This window comes from Lingula anatina, chromosome 1 (genome assembly GCF_051362555.1).
Source record: "Lingula anatina isolate TDL-2025a chromosome 1, LinAna3.0, whole genome shotgun sequence".
NCBI lineage: Eukaryota > Metazoa > Brachiopoda > Lingulata > Lingulida > Lingulidae > Lingula > Lingula anatina.
The window spans coordinates 34,918,264-34,942,094 of record NC_141767.1 but is presented as its reverse complement, the minus strand read 5'-3'; the positions used below and the strand labels follow the sequence as shown (position 1 = coordinate 34,942,094).

Here is a 23,831-nt window from a genome sequence, read left to right as displayed (position 1 = left end):
TTTCGGTACTTTGATTAGCATACACCCTGACAGTAACCTTTATGCCGTAAAAAGGAAACCTCAATACTAACTTAATTTTAAACCAAATATTTCGCCTTCCGTGTATCACCGACATTCGTGATTCGACAAAACAATTCAAAGTAGTGCATGAAAACTTATTTTTTATAAGACCCAGTTTCGGACAGAACCAAAAACTGTTTTTTTCTGATTAGATCTCTCAATGGAAGCTTTGCATCACAGTCTCAACTAACGCAATCTATCAAACTGATGGGATTCTGCATGGTAATATCTGAAAGACCAATAAGGCAATTTCTGAAGTTGTAGTACATATCTTATTGTAACACAAGACTAAAAAATGAAGCTTTGTCAAATAAATAGATGAATAAATGAAATAAAAAATGGATAACGTTTCATGCCAATAATAATAATAATAATACTTTTGAACCCAACTTACATGTATTTAAATTATCTAAAATTTGGAACAGATAATTTCAACATTGAATGCCATCATAGAAAATGCCACGTTAAGTATTTTGTCTAAAAATACCAGCAAGAGGAGATTTCTAGTCGATTACTTCAGTATGAGATTTAATTATGATTTCATTTTTATCAAGTTGTTATGAATGCTCAAAGAAGCAAACTTATTACACATAAGGTTATGATCAACAAGTAATGGTCTGATCAATAACTTTGGGAGTTGAAAAATCCCCAGCAAATCTATGTAGGGCATGGGGAAGCAGATGTTAAACAAAACAAAGTGAGTTTTCTAAATAGAAAAGGCTTTATTTATGTACTAGTAAACATACTGATAACTGAAGAAAATGCCACTATCAATGTGGCAATAAACTTTCGTACATGCCTTTTGTAATGAAAAAATATTTTTCTTTGACCTTTCAAAAATAAACACCAAGTACAAGTCCTCAAAATAATCTTTATGTTAAACAAAAATAATCAAGATTAACTTTTGAAATATACTTTTTGTCACAGATTGGTAGAGGCACATAAAGGTTGGACGGATATACATCAGGCATATATTGTCTATAGTGGCAACATTACCACTAAAAATAAGAACTTACTTTATTCTAGCCCATTATGAAATTTTTCTTTATAAACAAAGTCATAGGTATGAAGTTATGAAGTGCAAATCTGTTGTATCTACTGGTGAGTTCTTGTGGAATGTTGAAAAATAAAGACTAGAATTTAAAGAATTAAAAACCAAGCAACCCCTGTGATGGATACATTTTTTTTACTCGTTACTAGACGTCAAACAGTTTATGAACATCGCATGTTCACTTTGGCACCATGTTTGGCAAGGTAACATTTTATCACAAATTCTTTAGTGAATAGGTTAGCAACCATATCATATTACAATATAAAAACTAGAATTCTTTAAAGCTCTATTGCAAAGATAACTGATTGTCTATTTGTGTAGGTCAACATCAAACGCAATAGGAATGTAAAAATATCCTAAAACAACTTCAATATGGTCTTAACTAGAAATCCTCCTTTGATTAAAAAAAAAAAAAAAAAAAAAAAAAAAAAAAAAAAAAAAAAAAACTGAACAACAGATCGTTTTATCTTAAAAAATGCTATGAGTCTTGTTTTGGTTTCTTCTTGAATTTTCTTGATTTTTCCCATCGTATTGTCTCTACTTCCAAAGCATTTAGCTCTGCTATTCTTGTCTGAAAGGATGCAGTGGTAGCACCAACCATTGGATCTGGATATTTGGGCTCTAAAAATAAAATAAAACATAAAAATACATAAGATTCCAGGTTTCCTTACACATTATATCATGCGGTTGAATTCCATTAGATTCTCTCTGTCAATATGCTTGTGATGTAAAAACAAAAAGGCTTACATATTCAAAGCTGTAATATATGGAGGTGAAGAAAGTGACAATGCTTAAGGCTTATGGCAAGCAAAATACTAATACTATTGCTCAGCAACCAGATATGCAGGTCTGTACACTTAACATTAATACGTAAATCTCATTTTAGCTTATCTATCTTGGTAAACCTTGTGTGTGTGTGTGTGTGTGTGTGTGTGGGGGGGGGGGGGGGGGGAACAATTTACATCTTCACTCCCCCCCTCTGAATGATTGGTTGAAAGCCACATCAATTTATCAATTTTCAGAGATACAGACAAGAGGATCAATTTTATTGCTAATAAAAAACCTGATCACCACTTTCAATTTTACTCTAGGCCTGAAGTTCAAGTACCTACTTTATCCTGAATTTTACAATACACATAGGTAACGAATAACAAACCTGTATCTTTTGATTTTCTGTTGCTTCCTGAGTATTGTGTGGAGGACCCCTGATTTGCTGTAGATCGACTATTTGTGCGCTTTGGTGGGAAGGGTCCAGCAACCTGAGAGCTGCCATTGCTGATACCATTGTTGACAGACTGGCCACTGCGAGTTGTTCTGGGTTTTTCTGATGGGAGGGGCATCCAGTTGGTCCCTGTTGCTACCAGATCCTCTGAATCACGACCTAAAGTTAACAGAAACAATATTAAATGCAAATACTTATTCTTCTATTTCATTTTTTTTTATTTGAGAACTGGTACCTGTAAATTTGGAACCAATCCTTTTCTTTTATGGTAAATTTCACTGAATGTATTTAATGAGGTTAAATAAAGAACATACTAGATCCACTGAGTCTTGGGTTGATCACAGACATTCTTAAACCATTAGGTTTAAAGTAGTTTGGTTTTATAGGTAATTGAGCTCTATCTCTTGGGCCTGCTATAGAAGGTGGTCTGTCGTCTGCATCTTTTTCTGGTGAGCCTGTAATATAAAACCACTCATTTACTTTTTTTATTTTCACTGGTGCATAGAATTGTTTTGCATAGCCAATCACTTGTGTAATGTGCCAGTAATATAAAATTAATTCTTATGTAATACAATTTTTTTTCAGAAAAGAATTAAACAAATAAGATAGAATAATAATTTATTACCAAAGAACACTGAGTGAGACTTGGATATAATTGTAGTCAAAGTGACTCTTGATTGAACACAATATTATTCTACAGTATAGATTCCCTGCAGCAATTCTAAATACCAATGTCCATGACAAACATTTTAAGCTCTTCAAGCATTAAGTATGGAAGTCATTGTAGACTGTGACCACAGCAAACATTGACTTACTATCAGTTTAAATAGGTTGCATATAGATCACATTGATCTTAGGCTTCGTCAAATGTTGTACATATTTTTTCCCATAAAAGTTAGATACTCTTATTTATCTAGGTTCACAGTAATAACACCACACTGCCTCTCACATAAATGAGACTTGTTATTTGGTTTTTAAAGTTAACACAACAAAAACATTTCATAGTGACTTCTTATTAGAAGAATAAAATAAAACTGTTTTACATCTTAGGAGGGAACACAGGTCACCTAATATCGATCAATTTGTAAAGGCATACAGGTATTTTAAACAACCAAAGCTTTGCCTCACTACAACAAAATGCTATAGAAACTATATTTGACTATCTCAATAGAGGAAAATGTAAAATACCTTGAACAATGCTACACTAATATAAAGATCGAATTGCACAAGAAATTGCTTCAGGTGTCAAAATTCCCAAACAAAAGGGGATATTTACTTCTCCCAGCACCTAGGTGGACCTTATTAAAATACTTTTTCAGCATCCACAAAATTAAAGAAGCCAGCTTGAAAGCAAAACCAGGCCTAGATCCTAGACAAGTTACTTACAAAAAAAATTCAAACTTAATACAAAATGGAAGCAAATTTAAGTGGTATAAAGTACATGTACTACCAATGCAATGGTGGAAATACAGCCCGAGTTGATTCATAATACATTTTATATGGGTTTATTACAAAGCTATTTTGGTTTTACTAAATTAGACAAGAATCCAGCAAAATCAATCATTTCAACCAATTACAGTTGAACACGAGTCATGTCTTACCTCGGTCTGACATAGTCCCTTTCCTTGAGCCACTTCTACTATTACTATTTTCCATGAACTCCCTGCTGTCTTGACCATCCTGCCTTCCATCATGACTAGAGCGTAACCTGTCCCTGTCCCCCAGATCTGAAAGCTGGGAATTCCTGCGCAGTTCATCTGGAGGAAGATGGTGATGATGGTGCTGATGGTGGTGGTGGTGATGATGGAGGTGGTGGTTATGATGCCTTAGGTTGGGATCTTTGGAGTATGAGCTGAGCAGATCTGTGGAGGAAAACGGCACTGGAGGGGTGCTTGTAGAACTGTAAAGGAAAAGAAGAGAATGACATAATTTAATGTTGTCATGTTACTTACAGTATGTAACTATTCAGTGGGAATTACTTCGGAGAGTGTTGACCAATGCTAGAAATGAAAAATTGTGAGAACAAACAAGCCGCTCCTTATTTCAAAGCATGTTAAAACTCCTATCTACAGTACAAAAAAGAAAAAAAAAAATGGTTGAAAATACGTTTTCTCTATTAATAGAACATGAAAAACATGAACAAATCAATTTATACAGTGTGGTAAAATCAAAGAAGTTTTTTCCACTGCTGTAAATAATTGATTTCACATACACATGTATAGTAGAAGTTGCAGTAAATGCATATCTTGGGATCTAGCTTCTGAATTTGTTATTGATATAAAAATCGTAACCACATGGACAGTAGATGTCTAGACACTTTCCCAGCCTCTACTGGATTTTTTTTCAAGCGACATATAATGAGTTAAATTCTTATCATCTTATACTGTACAAGCTGGAACAGGAAATGAACGAAGGCCAAGGAGTGCAGCAGAGTCATGAAAAATTCATTAAAAAACAGTAATCGTATAAAAAAGAACTTGTTCACTGGATGCCTTTGTAACGAATGTCAAGCCTATCAAAAGGCACCCTATACTAGTCTCTATCTGTTAGTGCTACCAATCTCTACCAACATTGACCTAGTAATATGTAACTCAAACACAAATGCCTTTGAAAACTGACATTTCCTTTTCATACTTAAATCACTCTGTACACAAAACAAGCTGATATTTCCGACATTAATAATTTCAACACACATGAAGATTTATACTGTACATAAACACCTCACAGACTTAGACAATATTCTGAAAGCCCTTACCAACGAGCCGACTTCACAGGAGACTGTATGAAGTTTACTTTTATAAGTTTGTTCTCAGCTGAATTTTGTCTCCTTTCACTAGGAATAAGATTCACTTTCACTGCTATAGGCCTTACATCTGGGGGTAGGATTTGTCTACACCACATCTTAGAAGAACTAATAAACATTCTGTCTACTGATTGTACACCTGTTTTAATCCATGAAGAGAGTAAGAAAAGTCAAACAAATTAAAGATTTGGTGCTAAAATCGATAGTCTTATAAAATATTCACTGGAGGTTGTAGGCACAATACAAAAGAAAAAATGAGGTTCAGCGGGCTAATTCGGGATACATTGATTAAGGCACCATAAGCAACATGTGATTTATGATAAAAGGATCTTCCTCTGATCAATAAACTTATGAAGAATTATTTACTTCATAATGTAACATTTACATAATTTGATAAAAAGTTACTTGTGCTTCATAACAGGTGTAGCAAAGGTGAAATACATAAGTGATTTTCCAATTCTCTGTCAAAATTTTATTTGACTTATATCTCCAAGAGCTGTGTGTTGTCACAACATATAGTTCACAACTGACAGGTACAAAGAACCATTGCTTTCAAAAAATATTCAGCTTCAAAGTAGTTTTTGTGGACTTATCAATTGGATTTAAAAGCTGATCTTTAGGAATATTAAAACATGATTAGCAGATTTAAAAAAAAAGACTTTTAGAAAAAGAAATAATAAAAAGTTCTTCTATGCAGACTTACATGTAAGTTTGGAATCGTTCTCTACGTCTTTGAGGCACATGGGTACGCACTTGAAATAACCACGGACAACGTAGTATGATATGTTTTGGCATTTTCAAAACATTCCTGAGCATGAACATCACCGACTAACATCTACTAACAATGCCCATTTCCTCACTCCACAAAACACAAACAACGACACATTTCATCTCCAAGTTGACTTACACACTCATCGTTAACTGTACACCCGGCCATAGTGGTTTCAAACGAACCGGGAACAACCAAGGGCACTGCTGGTTGATATGCTTTGGTTTCTGCATCCTAGATAATCCTCTATGGTAAATACTTGAAATAATCAGATACCAAAGCAAAGATTAGAGCCTCACTGCTGAGATGATTGGCTATAGGATGTCTTAACATGTCTGAAGTAACCCTGCCCTCTGCACACACAACCTGCGCTGTGTCCTGCATATCAAGTAAGTCCCCCTATTTATCGCTCAAGTGCTGCCACTGAGTAAACACCTCAATGGATACAGTAAATACAATTTCTTTAAAAGCAGCGTTTAGCAGACATTGTGGGTTAAATGAAAGACGAGAGGTCTATGTACACGTGGTAGGATCAATATGTGTGGAAGGTTATTTTCATCTCAAAAGGACAGTTTTTAGAAACAACATTGTGCAAATAGTGAATGCGCAAAGGCAAATTGCACACGTCTTTGAAAAGCACATTCAGGTTGGGGCTATTAGTACCCCTAGTGCCATCTGGTGGTTGTCTGAAAAACTGCAGGGTATTGTGGGATGCAGTACCAGTTGTTATATAACATGCTGCTTGAATATACAATGTTCAAATGCAGGTCAAACTGTATTGATTTAAATGTACAAGCATAGTGCAAAATACAATGCCTTGTTAATTCTGAACTGAGACTAATTCTGATATAACCAATTCTATCAACATTTAATTTAATATCTTATATCATTATGGAAAGTTTTCATCATTTCTCCAAGAAAAAGTGAAATTGTTAATAACTAGTTATTCTGACTCTTAATTCTTATACAAAACTATATTATTCCTTCTACAAAACCTAAGAATCAAGAGACATATTTCATCTCTAACTTACCACTGACTGACACCTGTTCACTGTACGTATTGTGCAAGCACCAAATGTATTTCACTACTGAACCAAATTTTTGCATAACAATAAAATTACCATAACAGATACATGTACTAACCATACCTTATATCATAACTAACAAGTGACAAGGATTCCAGCTTAATTTGTGGAGTTGCCTTGTGTTGGCCCTTAGAAGATTTTCCTCCAAAGCCAGCAGTCAAATCAGATTGCTGCAGTGGTGACGTTACACTGCAGTGTTGACCCATCACGAATCAAAAAACACATTCCAAAAACACAATCACATTGTTATTGCTGATCAGAAATCGGATCTACAGATCAACTTAGTCCTGGCAAAGTTGTTGACATCAGTACAGCTATTGGAAACAGCCCTGGTGGTACAATTGTACTTTGACACGGCACAAATTTATAATGTTGTAAACAGCTTCAGTCAGACAAAAGAAAAGCCTGTGCTAATCAATAGAACTTTACCAAAAGACCTTTGGCTGATCGTGAAGGCCAAATGTCATGTTTCAATGTGGTAGTAGAATGTAAAAGAACTGTTATGTGTTGTGCTTGATACTGGCTTTATGCTCCAAAGTAATAACAGCCCTGGAAACCTGTATTTAAATTTGTTAAAAATAGAGAAGTTTTTTTTTCTCCCAACAATGTGCGACATAAAACCTCTTGTAGCCAAATTCAAACTTACTCTTTTAAAGTATATGGACTGCTTTAATTGGTTATGGTTATGTTCTTTGTTCATAGTGTCAGGGGGTTAACTACTGGAACTAAGCACTGAAAAAGCCATTTACACAGGGTTAGTGAGTTAAAGAAACAGTAAACAAAAAAGTTTTCTTGAAAGCACACAAATATTTTTAAAGAAAACATCTTTCTGAATTGAAAAAAAGCCACAAAAGCTTAAACATGGAATGGGGTCACCAAAATGCAAATTGCTTGAACACTTAAAAAATAACTTTATCTTGAAGATAAGGCATTTTCATGTCCTCATACTGGTAAATAAAAACTTTGTTATTTAAACTTAAAACTGTCTTTCTGTTCCTAAAGTTTACAGCTGAAAATACCTGCATATACACACACTTCACTTTAGAATTGTCATTTTCTTAATATGATATCAAGGTTGTGATCGATCAACCCCTTGATAACATTTAAATATGAAATCATCAATTCTGATAAAGCCGGCAACAAGTGACAAATATGATAATTAACTAAAATGTAAAAACTAAAGGACAAAAATACTCATATCACATAACATGTGCCATACCGTGGTCCAATTCCAAATCTTGGTGTAAACACACCCCTTCCTAAAGAAGACCCCGAGGAAGTTGGCCTTCCACCATATGATCGAACAGGTTCCACATCATCAGCCAACAAAGTTATTTCACAAGCTCCATAAATCTGGCGAAGTACCTTATTTCGTAGATGTAAAGAAGCATCAGTTCTTCCTGATCCCTGACGGGAGAGAAGTAATGCGGGCATGGTCCTACTCTTTCTGCTGTCAGCCACTGTTTTGCTGGGTGTTCAATGTACCAGACACAATGGGAATATATCAGGTTTTTCACCTTCCACTGCTTTATAAAAGCCAGTTTCAAGTGTGACTGGAATGTCACTACTGATACTGATACACTATAGCTGTCAAAGTGTAACAGATCAAAGGTAATTTATAGCCTTGTTTTCAGTTGGTCCAAGGACGTGCAGTTACTATAGCATCATATATTACTCCACTGTAAAAAACATTCCATTCAAAGCCTGCAATTTTCTGCGTAAGATTATATGTGATCCTTTGGATAAAACAGTTCAAAGCGATAATACTTCAATATCTTTATCTCAGATATTCAATACAAATCTAGTCTCCCAGTATTCCTATTTACTTTGGTTAATATAACCAAAACATAAGCCTTATAGGTCTATGCCATGGGAATACACCATCCTGAAAATCGTCCTTGTTTTGAAGTAGCTATCCAGTCTGTCAATTTCCCTGGATACAAGTCACAATTTTCACTACAAATGTGACAGATCCTAAAGCTTTCCTCCAGCTATTTTCTTTGGCTCACAAAACACCCATACATTACGACAAACACAAGCCTGTCAAAGAATATTTTCTTCTCATCTCCCTCAACCAAACCAACTCCTCCTAGACACCCTTGGTAAAAGACTTCTTAATCCTTTAGATTTTCAACATTTCTCTTTCAAGACACAATTCTTTTTAAGTGTCCCTAATCCCCTACTGAAGTGGTCCCACAGGTAGCTACGACCCAATGGACTGTGCTCTCCGCACCATGACGCCAAAGGTTTTCATTTAAATGCACATTTAGCGGTGATTGCATGACCCTCTACTACACTGAGCTACAACATTACCTCTTAAAACATAGAAACACCACGTGCCATTCACCATTGAAGTGCGTCTTAAGGTTATTCAGACTGTTGAATTATGGTGAATATAAATACTTATGGGAGCATGTTTTCTTTTACTATTCAGGGTTTGGTTTCAATGGGGGGCTCTTAGCCCACAAAAACAGCCAGTTGAAAGCGTGTACTCTAGCATGCTTTACAGAATATTTGCAGTGTTAAGATTTCTAAATATGACTGCTTTGATGGGTCATTATTTCATGAAATTTAATCAAGTTAGCGAGGAGGCAATGATAACATAAAGGGCATATACCACTGCTGGCCGAGGACAATAGACAAAAATCATTATTTGTCTTATATGCTACTGAATAATCCACATTTTATAATTTCCGTTACATTCTGAATTATTGTTCTTGTTTCTATGTCAACAGGACTTGTTTGAGGGATATTACTATTTTTAAATGCAGAAATGACCTTTGAATCCAGTTTTCAGACATGTTAACCTAAATACCTCACCTAAATCAAGTGAAAACAAAATACAAATGCATAACTCACACACGTTTAAATTTTTAGTACTAAAATTATTCCACTGAAGTGAAATCTGAACCCAATATAAGGTTATGGCCAAAAATTGCAATGCATGTATTCTCTCCAGCATTAGGAAAAAGAAATATATTTTATTGAAATTTCTGTGTAAGTGCAGCATATTTCAAACTTACATTATAATTTACTGATCTACTTGCAAGAATTGCCATAAGCAGCAATTTATAAACTTGGCATGCTGCATCTTTTTCTCTCTGATTTCTTAGGTAGTATACGCAATTGTGTTTGGTTGAGAAACAGAGCACAACTAACACATCAATCAATAATGAATAGATCTAGAAAATTGCTGGTGAAGAGATTTTTTGAAAAAGATAATGCAAGCACCTCTCTTGTCAATACTTAGCTTTACATATATTTATAATATATTAATGTACCTTTTCACAACTTATAATTATGGCATGGGTAACAAAATATCCACTGTATAAAAAATGCACTTTTTATTTCTGAAAAAAAGGCATTAAGAGCACTACTATTAATTAATTGTTCGATAAAACTAATTCTCTGCACAAAAGATTACAGATAATTCTTCAGTACTGACATAATTCTGATCAATATCATAACCAGTGATCCTTCTTGAAAAGTTCATGTAATTTGGTTCAATAGCTTTCTTATGTAGACCATGTACTACATGTGTTGCCAACAATCATGACAACCATAAAAACAAAAACAAATAACTAAAATAATCTAAAACTGTCTTACCAATCATTTCACTATGCACATATTGATTCAGTTTACTAAACCTGAAATTTAAGCTAATTTTTGTCATAAATGACTGCAGTTTTGTATTGACAGACCAAATACAAACTGTCAAAACCCTTGGGATACACCAATGGCCATTCCACTGAGACAGACAGGAAAAGTCCTCTCAGTTCAAGTAAATAAAAGTTGAATAATAACCAGAGAGGCACTTTTTACTTACTTAAAATGCAAACCTGTTTTAGGAGAATATGAAAGGTAATAAATGTGAAAACTAATAATTCTAGTACCTATCACTTGGGCACAATTTAAGTACCGCTGCTATAAAAGAAAACTAGCAAGGGTGCATCACAAGGAGTAATAAATAAGCTAAGTGTGACCTCTAAAAAATAAGCCAGTCATACAGGAATTTCCAAACATGCCAATCATAGCTGTAATTGATATTTAAGGATGCTTGTTGGTACATGAATAACAATTCACACCATCTGTTCTGGTCTCACAACCAAATGACATGCCTAATAAAATCCATGAATGCAATAGCGAATTGTGTCACCAGTCGAAATTATAGATTTAAATGACACCCCAGAAGCTAAAAACTTAATCTTACTTAAATACAACCAACTATACCGATTTGTCAAAAATATGTTTTCAAATAAAATTTTATGAAACTCTTTTTACTTACTATACTGTGCATACACTGACAGGCGCCTGCTTTAGTTGTGCCTTTTTCTGCTTTAGTTCTTGCAGTGCTTTACGCAAGGCTGCCACATATTCTTCTTCTTCTACTTCCAACATTCTCTTCATCTTTGCTTGCTTTCCTACAACTGGTGGTAAGGGTTTGTATACACGCCAGTCCTGACCATGCTTCATAGCTAAAGCAGCAACAACTACCCCAGTACAACTACTGTCAGCAGCAGCCAGGAAGACATATTGTTGTACTTCAATATCAAACATACATGTATGACAAATCTAAATACTGCATATATCAGTTATGTTAATAGTTATGTCTATCCCTCTGAACAAGTACATTTATATCCTATGTATAATCCCACGTATCAATAAGAACCAAGCTAAAACTGAAGTTTACTGTCTCAGTGCACTATGGACAAATTAATGTTGACAGTTCATTGTTTCTACTTGATGCTGGTTCTGTTTTTTCCAAGAAAATCAGGAATATACAGTTTTTTCTGCTACATGAAAATTTTGTTTGCTGAGAAATTTCCAATTAAGGAAAATTATATATATGTGTATTGCCTCCACTGATATATCCTTCAGAGGTCAATCCTTTGGTAAGAATATTCTCCTTTTTTTTCCAAATGCAAGAACTCAATCTGTGCTACCTGGATATTGGATTCTCCTTCACTGCCCCTACCTGCATCCGTATCAAATGGAAAAATGATCTGGCTGCATACAACTCCAAGCCCGATTAATTGATCGATCAACAAGACCAGAATACCAAGTAGTCTCAAGCTTTCCTTACGTGGGCTTGCCGACTGATATTAAAGTTTTAAGAGACGTCAGACCCGATGCAGTAACCACAGTCTTGACCCTCGTTAACAATATTAAGATGGATTAAAAAACAGTCAAACTGTGCTTGACTTTACACTGAATGAATAGGTGCACAAGCATGACTTAATTGGAGTATTGTAAGTAAAACAGGGTTGTGGTTATTTATCATTAATGATGTTTGCTCTCAGTGTGTGAACACTGTACGCATAAAGAGGTGTGAGGCAAACTCTTGTCTACTACACTACGTCACCAGAGTTAGACACACAGATATCGCAGACTGGACAAATATAAGGTCTTTCAGCTAACTGTCACAACTAAGTGCTTAACAAAATACAAACATGTTACCCCGACGTTCTTCACACCAATCCGCATGAAGCAAACAAAAAATGAGTACGACTCTTCAGACCTGGTGTATTTTCTTAGAAAACAACGCCTTTTATGCAATCAACATTATTAACGGACATATCTAATATTTCTGATGACATTTTCAATCAACATTTATTTACTCCTATATGATCCCATGCAAATGTTAGCATAATAGAACCTAGAAAGCACCGACTCGTATCCTGAAAAGTGAGGTAATTTTTAGTATTTAGTTAAGCTTTTCCTACGCTACTTAACACCACTGATCAATTTATCATATCACATTTCATACAGTGAAGAATATTTAAAGGAATCAAGGCTTAAATCAACATAAAAACCATTCCTACTTTCCAAAAATGACTGTATGTTCTTTTGTTATAGACCATTTACCAATTTACACCTATGTTAAATAAATTCAATATCACTTTTCAGACTAGAGTATTTCAAATGGGTGCAAAACAAAAGCACGCACGCTTATTTGATATTCAGATCAATGATGCAATAAAGCACTCTGAAAAATACCAAGAAGGAAAACAAAACAGTCATTTCTTGAAAATAAAAGAATATTCTTATCTTTCACTGTTGATTTCCTGTGGATGTTTTGGGTGGAATGGTGCTACTTTCTAAAAAGGGTAATGCTTGCAGACATTCAATATTCATAATATATCCTAATAGAAAAAAAAAAAAAACTTAAAGGGAGGGGGCGAGGGGTTCTAACTTAAATATTTGTTAAAATAAACAACCTGATGGTTATCAAGCACAACTTGTTAAGTTATTTAAAAGTCTAACTTTTGCAAATGTGACTGAAGCAAAAATTTATATGTATTGACACTGCACATGTTTAAATAACATAGCATGTGGGTTAACCACATTGGCAAGATTGTACTTAAGAGAGCCGGGTGAAAATATTTAAAGCAAATGTTTTTTTGTGCCTCATTACAAATAAAATATAATAAATTCAAAATGACAGTAAGATTCACATTTCCATAGTCCTAGCAACAGTGACTACAGCCAGTAGCAGTATAGTGGTACCTATATTTGTAAATCTGCTTAAATATGCTTTGCTGGGTAATAAATGATGATTTGATGAAGTAAAAAACTGATATGATTACAGCTTAGTGAATGGAAGTCTGATAATGTTATCACTTCACTTTAGTTCAGCAATCTTGGCATATATGAAAAGGCTGCAGACTGACTTTAATTTACCATGGCATGCAAGTCAAATGAAAAAATTTTCTATGGCTATTAAAGATTTTTTTCAATAGCATGTTTATACAAATGGAAAGCATAAGACAAATCAGTGAAGTCCAAAAAAGACTGGGTTAAAGAAACACATTGTGTCAAGCAAAGATGTTTTGCTTCAGAGTATTTTTTCTCAGTGCTAGGCAATAGAAGAATGCTACTAGTAGGTTTCATTAAATGTGTGTCAAAAAGTCTGGTAACAGTTCATGAAAACATGAGCCTCCTTGTGTTTCCATAAAAATGGATGTATAAATCACTGAAGTATTGTTATACACAAGTTACGCAAACAGCAAAATGTCATGCTGCTTACATTTCCTAGACTGCACTTCATCTGATATTTGCCGTAATGATGAGTTATGCATTAAATGTTTAACAACATAATACTGGATGTTAATTTGATCTTTTTCAAAGAATAATTTTGAGCACAGTACTAAATTACTAGTATACTAACAAAATGTCTTAAATAAACACTTCCAAAAATATTAATCCTGTTTTTAAAATCTATTACTACATGGAATCAAGCTTCAAGAGACAATTTAAGTGATGGATTTAAAAGCTTCATTTTTGAAAAACTTTTCAATGACACAGCATCACTTACCATATTTAAAATACTAATTTAAAATACTACAAAACTGATCTGACACGTCTAATTGAATAAAACAATGATGAAAATTGCTGTAAATGCATTGTTAATCTTAGTGACATAGTATTTTTTGTTAGTATTCTGGAGTATGAAACTTCGGACTCATGCAATTTTAGAGTAAAGCCAGAGGCGATGTGGTATATCTTCTTCACAATTTTTAAATGGATTAAATCATTGGTTAAGATACTGTAACTGAAACAATCCAAATATAAATCCTACTAGTACAGGTGTCCGTTAATATGTAGCTTATACTAATCAGTAACCAGGCCTGTAGCCAGCAATTTCAGAGGGGGGTTCGTTTTCTGAAAAAGTGGACCTTTTACCATAAAATCTTTAAGGACAAAGATCAAATTTTACCCAGAGTGGACCTTTTCCCAGCAAAAAGGGTTTTTCGACCCTTCGACACCTCCTCCCCCGGCTATGGTCCTGGTAACACTATATAGTTTATGTATACCTATTGGCAGAGTTTTTTTTTCTCAATATTGTTATTATCACTTGCAGATTATTCCATTTACAATGTAGAATGCATACAATCTTGACACAATGAATATGTAATGCATATAGCAATATGTTAAACCTACATACTATTTTATTAATAAATTTTATATGTATTTGCACACCAGAATGGTCTATCATGTCTGTGACATACCTGTGCTTCTTAGAAGGCAAAACTCCAAGTGGAATGGGACTAGAACGAAAACGCAGTACCATGGAATCATAAGGCACATGAAAATTACTTTTCATCCCTAGGGAAGTCTTTTTTCTGGTCACTGGTAGACAACCAGTCATTGCACCTTCTCTACAACAATGCACTGAACATATGTGTGCAGCATTAGCTTCAAATTCAGTCTACCACTTTACCTCTGGTTTAATAACAAAAAGTTGAATGAAATTTCAACTTTCACCTGCAGTAAATTCCAGATTACTCAACTGACATGTTTCAGTTTCCTAACACACATCATGCCTGAAGGAACTTAGATTGCCTTCTTCTCATTTCCCCTTGAGGTTAAGTTTTCCTTTCTGTCAAGTAATAACAGACAGATGCCTCAGAAGCTCTGTGTGGTAAAATACAGTCTGCTGGTAACTGTTGAGTAAATCTAAAAGACACAGAAACTCTCAGAAGACACCAGCTCTCCTCCGCACTTGGTAGAAAGAAGAAGTTGTTTGCTATCCAAGGATCTACCCACACTAGAACAATGAAATCCAGAGTCAAAGGAAACTCAACCATGTAGAGTCAATCTAACAGAAGCCTCTTATCTCTCTCTCCTGATGGCTGCTAAAACAATATGAATGCAATTGCGGCAGTTTTATAACACAGCTGCACCGGAAAGCAAATTAAATTTGTAATTAACCACGTGCAGTGGCATCAAACAGTTGGTCAGAACTATTTGCTGCTTCATTTTCAGACATTACTCATGGCCTTTGACAACAGGACAGAAGTCGGTCACCATAGCGTGCCATAAATCACTTACAATATACCTGTATGTAATTGAAAAGGCTGTAGCAATTATAGACTTGCTAATCTGATCAGTACAATAGCAGCAGGAACCGTTGCTGAAATTAAGATAATCAGTCTTCCTGGCTTTTGCCGCTGGTAAACATTATATAATCTTTTAAAACTTTTAAACCGCAAAGAATGCCAGTGAAAGCATGGTTAAATAATTATTGCTTTGATTTCATTATAATTTTATTATTTTCTGCAGAAATTATGAAAATGTTCTAATTTAATTCTGTATGAATTCATAACTAGGTAAAAAAAGGTTGACAATCATAATTATAGTATGTATAGTGTACCAGTACTCCATCCTATACTCAATAACAAAAATTATAGTTAGTTGTAAAACTGTTGTTGAACTGACATAAAATCTCATAAATCTCAACAACCACAATCTCATACGTGTGTGTGTGTGTACTGCAGTAATACATAAAAGTGAACCTAATTAAAGATGAATAAATAAATTGACCCATCTAATAAGCAATAACAAAAAAAGGATTCATAAGAGCGTTAAAAAATATCCTGGTAACCTCATTTAACCAGTTAAAAAATAATCATTACACGTGTCTTTATTTCAAATTATGTGAATTGATTTTTATTTTATGTAACAGAACCACTTGAAAATGGTTCTAACATGGCAGTTTGTGTATATTCATTATTCATTATTTAAAGACTACCATTCCATGACCATCTTCACAACTAATTTGGGAAAAGCAAGTAGGAGAACATTTAAAAGCACTGCACCACAAACTAAGGAAAATATTATACAGACAAAATAATTTTTAAATATCTTATAGAATATCTTAACCTGTAAATCTTCTTAATTCATATCTGTTTTGAAAAAAAATTTACTATGCAGTAAAAATATATACCATTTTTCACCTCAATTATATTGGCAATACTTGATGTGCTCATATAAGTATAGTCTTTCTTTTGCTTTTCCAGCAAAAATTGTGAAATACATGTATGTGCCCCAGGGAAGTTCTTTTGGACAAAATGCAATGTGTTAAGAAGCTTTGATGTAATTGGAGATTCTGTTTTGTGGAAGTAACCAAAAGCCAATTCTATAGCTGTACTTGTATCCATGGTTGTTACATGCATTTTTAACAAACTTCATTCAAATTTGAGATATTCCTCCACAAAGAAGTGTGAATAGTTTCTTTCAAATGTAGCAATTATATCCTCATCCTACCTATCTTACAAAAATCAATTTTTTGGATGAGTTAACCTGATATATACCAATCACCAAATACTGCTTACAGTATTATAATTATCAGTCAATAGCAGTTACTTAAAATTTAGCAAGGAAAGAAAATTTAATACCTGAAAAGAAACCGTGATTTAAATTCCAAACCTAACCTGAAAGACTCATGGAGCTAAATCTATATAAAGTTATTAAGAAACACTTCAAAGTGAACTTATCTTGATGACAACATGGCAAAGTATATGAAAAGTAACAAAAGGCCAATTCAAGATATGTCCCTACTAGCAAACATCTGTGTACATGTACCATGGGTATCCTACCTGAGTGAGGTGTCAATGGATGCTACTGTGCTCCCACGGTGGAAATACTTCAGCTTAGGGACAGGCTTCGGAGGGGTCAAGTTATTAAGATAGACACTCTGAGATCTGATTAAATTCAACTGGACTCTGGGCAGGCGGTAAGAGCAGCGGAAATCTGCCATGGTCAGTCACCAGCTGAAGTTTTCTACATCCTCAAGGTCTTCATAATCGCACACATAGAAATGTAAGTAATTGCAGATATTGGTTCTTGTTCTGAGGCAATATGCCTATTTTCAATGAAGGAACTTCTAAATCAATGAACTATGCCATATTATAAACACAGGTCTGTTAAGGGGGCATTGTACCCCACCTGAACTGATCAATACTTTCTCAAAGCTGATTACATTTGGGAGGGCTGGGGTAATGAAAAGGCCAAAACTGCATGCCAAATGCCTTTTATATTATCCCAACCTTCTCCATAACTACAAATTCAGTTCATGACGCAGCACAAGAATCAACAACAATGTTAGTCTATCAACAAGGTCTGCCTAATGGGCTTTGTGTTGGAACAACACTGCTAAACTTCCTGAAACTGAGATTAGGTCAATTTACATACTGTCTTAATAATTGAGTAACTTTTTAAACTTAAAAACCGTATGTGGAAATGGTCACCAAAGGCAAATAGGCTTATTGATAATAAACATGCTACACAAAGTTCAGTGCTTTTATTATGTGTTTGCTATTTGGTTAATGGCACAGGGCTAACATCAAATGTAAAACTAAGTGTTGGCATTTTAATCATGAAGTGTCATTGACTTTAAATGGTCTAGCAAAGAAAATCAACACAGACTAATTGTGTAGAACTAACTGTCAATAAATTGTGTACCCTATGCAGTTAATCAATGAAAGAACAAAAATGTTTTATTTGCTTTTCATTTCAAATCGAAGTCTACTTTCAGTTTTTCTACTTTCTTTAGCTTGCCCATGGTGAGACATTTGTCATTTATATTTGTTAATGAAAAATAAAAACAGGTTTAAGATGCTGATTAAGTTATCTGCCTAGTACGGGAAGGGGCTTTATCCCATTTATCATTACTTGGGCATTACTGTCTTGAAAATGAATCAGTTGTGCACCCTAGCAACAGTAACAACCACAAGCTCAACTACTGCAATTACACACAATCCCTTATTCAGCCTCATGTTTTCACAGTTGTCTCACTGACAAATCTTATCGACAAATTCTAATCTCCAAACTTAAATCAGTCGAAGCATCCAAAAACACTACAGATAACACTTTACTGTTAGGCCAAAAGTCACAAAATATAATCTTTTTAGCATAATGACTTCTAACAAAACATGCAATAATAGTGAAATCCTGTGCTCATTAACTGTGTCACATCGAGAAGTACAGTTTGACTGGCCTAAACATGTAATAATGCTGCATGGGGTTTTACTCCCTTTTACAGGACTCCAGGTACTAATCAAAATGCCCATGACTGAGAGTAACTAATATATAGCAAATCAACAAACCAGTAATACAAAGAAACTATTAGAAATTACAACTATAACAAAATAAATAGTTTGTTGGAAGATAAACTAAGTTAACAAAAATGTAGAAAAAATTGTATGAAGACCAAATATTTTTGTTCGACTTTCATATTTGATACCTTCGTTTATTTCTGAAGATCAGTTCTCATCACCATTTTTGACTCCTACCTTTCAAAAATTAAAAAGGATACGTGTATAAGAAAAATTTAAATATGTATCAAGGTACTCATTTTTCCATGAAAATAACAGAATAATTTAAGGACAAATATTCTAAAAAATAAAATAATAATAATAATAAAAAAGAAAAAAAAAGGCAAAATGAGCATGGTTATATGTAAGTCTCATAATTCAGAGTGACATGTTTGGGAGTAAATCTTACTGTATGCGTCAAGGGTTAAATTGACTATTGCTCTATCAGTAACATTCAGTCAGTAACAATATCCCTGGTATCTTAAATTTAACTTCACAATTGTACTCCATTTCAAATGGACAGCTGACTAAAATGAACTGTTTAAGTAAATCTTCAACTGTAAATGAAAGGTTAAGTGTGATTACATGATGTTATCATAACCAATTTACATACACTTTAATTCTACTATACTTAACGTCTATTAGAACATGTACTGTATAATGAGAACTTATAAAAACAAACAAAAATATGGCATATTAAAACATAAGTGAACATTGCAGTAAACATGATATATATTTAATTCACAGCATACAAACTTACTATTTCATCATGGGCCAGTAGTTATATGAAAATTTCATAAGCCGTATAACATGTGGTTTGATGAAATGTTCTCTGAATGAAGCTCCTCTGTGCAAATTTCCATTCTTCCTTGCCATATTGTACAGATGTACAACAGACCACTTTTAACACTCACTAAAATACTGATTGCAGAGATCATATGCCACATGCCTACAGATTTCCATGATCATGACCAGAGGATCTTTGACAAATATGCACTGTATTCCCTTTCATGTTACACTGAAAGCAGTTTCTAGATGATTTTTTTTCTCTTTGTCACTCCAAATCTCCCTTTTTATCCCTCGTTGCTGAAATATATGTACTCAACAGCATCTATAACTTAACACGGTATGGCAAAAGGTTCACTGCCACATAGCATTCACAATAGAAAAGTGTCACCCTATATCCCACCAGGTTGCTTGTTTTCCAATACTTCATTGGGATTCAATAACAATGACTGCTGTTGGGTATATCACATAAACTTTGAACTTAAACAATGGTGAAAAGTGGCAGAATGAATTCTCCGATTTTGCAAATGTCAGTCCCTTTTGAATTACTTTTGACACCATTAATGGCTATTAAAATAATATACTCTCTGCAGTAAAAGCAAACTTCACAAAAATCAATTAGTTTGCATAATCTTCATCCATGAGCACACACTGTCAGAAAAGATGTTTATAAACTTTAAGAATTCTACATATTTGTCGGAGTACTTAAGAAGCTTCCTGAATTTCCTTCCTTCTATTTGAACAGGTCAGGTGAAGGCTACAGATAAAAGCATACTAAAAAGAAATAAATAACAAATTGTTCTGTAAAGCAATGTCTTGTTTCATCTTAAGGAAATCCCTGGGGGAAGAAAAGATACTTTGAAATACTTTTTATTTGGTGTGCCATTCTAAAATCTGTATCAACATTACGTTCTGATTCTGACAAGGATACAGAGGCTGATTGAAAAATAATATTTTGCCTTGATACCTATCACAAAAGAAAAGTGGTGAAGACATAATCAATATACACAGTGATAACCTCGGTGGCATATTTAATGCATTTAATCAATAGCAAATGTTTATCTTCAATAAGTGTATGTATCCTCACTTCCATGTGTAACAAACTCATACATTCCTGCAAAAACAACTTCAAGCACTTTCACTACCTGTGCAATTTCATCTGCAAAAAAATTCAGTGACCATATACAAAAAGTACCAGAACTTCATCATTGTGTTATAATGATAGAGGTTATTGTACAGTCTTCTAAAAACATATGAGTTTACACAATTTTTAAATTTGCTCTTATAAATTGGTTGGAAGCCCCAACCAAGAAAAATAGTAAAGTCATGCATAAAATTGACCCCAACTAACAATTGACAGTTATATGAACTGTCATACGATGAAAAAAAGACATCTTAATTTTTAAAAACTGAATATGCAATAAACTATCCGTCTTCAATGGCATGATTTTTAAATGTTCATAATATATCCCTAGTAATTCAGTGTAATTAATTTAATCTACATACAGACAGGCATGCAAGACTGGGAAAATGCTTTATTACGTAATATTGTTCCTGGGCTCCTGTTGGTAAATTTTATTGACAGTTAGGCTTAAGTGTCCTAAGTGAGATTTGTTTACTATAACAACATTATCTGATTCAAAGAAGAAAATTTAGCAAAACACCATTAAGGGCCTTGCACCAAATTCATTTTATTGTGCGAATGGCATGTAAGTTCTGCTTGGTAAGCTTTTTAACCCAACCGGAATAATCTGAATGGCTGAAAAAGTAATTTAAAAGTGAATTGGTGATAAATGTCTTAGAGGGTTTTTATAATTTAAAATCCAAGCTCTTGTACACAGACTTAGAATAGTAAATTATGTGGTAAATTTTCACAGCACTTGTCAAAAGGTGTGATTTTTTTAATGCTTGATTTTTCTTTTATGAAAACATTAACATCGTCCTGTACAAACAGGAAAATACATAAATTGCTTTTCTATTGCATTTTAAAATCAAAGCTTGCTCTAAAAACAATACAATATTTTTAAAACTCCCGCAGCTGGCTAATGCTAGGGCATATATAATTTCTACCAACTACCATGCCAGTAAAACACAACTTGTATTGCTGCAAATTTAGGATAGTTTCCGAAAAAAAAATGCTTATTTTTACCACAATTCAACACATGATTTAAGTTAAACCTACTTTAAGCCATCCTCTGCAACAGAGGACACTGAAGTACAAACAAGTTCTGGTGGTCTCTCTGGTGATGGTATGCCTGAGGGACCATGGTACATAGGCACTGGGAAGCTAATAGTGTTCCTGAATTTGCTGCGAATCTGAACCATTCTATTTCGAAACTTAGTAATATAGTCTGGAAAAGACATGTTGTCAAGTATGTGACTGAGAAGTCCAATTCCATCGATGTCATACATCCACAAATATATTGACCAACTTTCAGTCCTAGAGCTGCTTCACTCAAAATGTTTGAGTCTTTGAACATGGGGTACACTCCCACTAAAATGTTTTTAACTATTTACCTCCATTACTTTTCAGATCTGCAACATTAGTATACATTGAAAGTATTTCAACCAGTTTGCCTCCAAGGACATCTAATGGTGAAGAGCATGCACTCCCCTGCCTTGTCAATATTAGATTGTTTGTCCTGATCGCTTCATTAATCCATTTGCAAGCTAATGCAATTCTTCAAATTACGAGGACCTCTACCCTATTCACATTTTGCAAATCCATCAATGTCAATGGGGCAAAAGTGTTGGCTCAATTCCTTTGTGAATCTAATACTCCCTTGTCTGACCTCAACATTCTGTTTTGCCCCTTTAAAGTGTTCCTTTTTACCCCCTGGGTGACATATAATACCAAACAATGTCTGGTAGTCTATAATCAGACTGATAGAAACCAAGCAACACTGTCAGGTATCTATCTTGCTATCAGGTTAATCGCTGGACCCCAACCACTGGTGATCAGATCTCAAAGCAATAGCATGCAACACGTTACTGGTTGGTTTTAAGTACAGCAATGTATCCCAAACCCTAAGGTCATGTGATCTGGTGTTTTTACAATAGGCTGTGGGGGCCCCCATTCACATTCCCTCATTAATTTTTCATATAGATTGGAGTAAGTAGATATCCAGTTATTTGTCAGCAGAAGCAGAAACAAAACAGGTAAGTTACTCAAGCACGAGGAACCCTATCAATATATATACACAATGAATAAAGGAAAATGAAACCACCAAGAACCTGATGCATTTTTATTTGCTTATAGGCTCAATAATGCTATGGATACCTTACAACAATAGGTTTTTATAACATGGGGTTGGTTAATTAATCATTATCAGATTCCCAATAATGAATACAACTAGAGTGGATGTAACGTCTACTTGTACATCTCCATTAATGCAAACATTAAATAATTTAGTATTGCATGTATAGATCTAACTGTTGAAATAATCTACATACTATTACACCCAATTAATGTCAGCATTCCCTTACAAGACACACAAAAATGACACATTTTCAAATAAATGGAAGTCTGCATTGTCACGAAATGAAACATATAAATTTATACTTTGGAACTATCAATTATCTAACAATCCATGACGAATAAAAACAAACATTATAGTAAGTGTCAAATATAATTCACGTCAACCTGAGTGTGTTAGGTGAGACAAACAATCAATGTGGAAACATTTAACTTAGCAATGCATTTGTCCTCAATCTTAACATCTCTTTTTGGGGAGTTAATGCATAATAAATTAATTAATGAAGTATTCAAAAAAAAAAAAAAATCTTAAAATATAAATAGACAAATAAATATAGGTTAAACTAATCAAATGACTGAACAAATAAATAAATAAATAAATAAATAAATAAAATGACAATAATCCAATATTTTTTATCTCTAATAATGCAACATTATTTATCTCTAACAACAAACATTCTCCAATATTCCTCAGTTGCCACAGTAGACTTCAACTGATCATATGTCACAACAGTCAAGAATATGATATTATTTTAATTCCTTGAGTGAGATCACCTATCCTTATAATAACTTCCATGATACTAGTGGCAATAACTAAAACTAGACACGCCCAGAAAATTTGTATAAACGTTTATCCTGCAGTGGCTAAACATAAAATACCTCAACGACATATACTATAATGTGACAAAAAGTCATTAAATATT

General features: G+C 34.0%; 1 protein-coding gene across 12 annotated transcripts in view; it reads right to left on the bottom strand.

The window, feature by feature from the left end:
* Positions 1–1,124: 1,124 nt before the first annotated feature.
* Positions 1,125–23,831, bottom strand: part of LOC106150372 (uncharacterized) — a 32,982-nt gene continuing 10,275 nt past the window's right edge. For 3 of the 12 annotated variants that reach the window (XM_087005953.1, XM_087005965.1, XM_087005989.1), the window contains 4 exons: positions 3,935–4,233; positions 2,648–2,788; positions 2,268–2,492; positions 1,125–1,732 (listed from right to left, as the gene is read on the bottom strand). In XM_087005953.1, coding sequence (XP_086862079.1) covers positions 1,590–1,732; positions 2,268–2,492; positions 2,648–2,788; positions 3,935–4,233 — 808 coding nt within the window. In that variant the 3' untranslated portion in view covers positions 1,125–1,589. The other 9 variants (XM_087005976.1, XM_087005972.1, XM_087005985.1 and 6 more) reach the window with 9 other exon arrangements.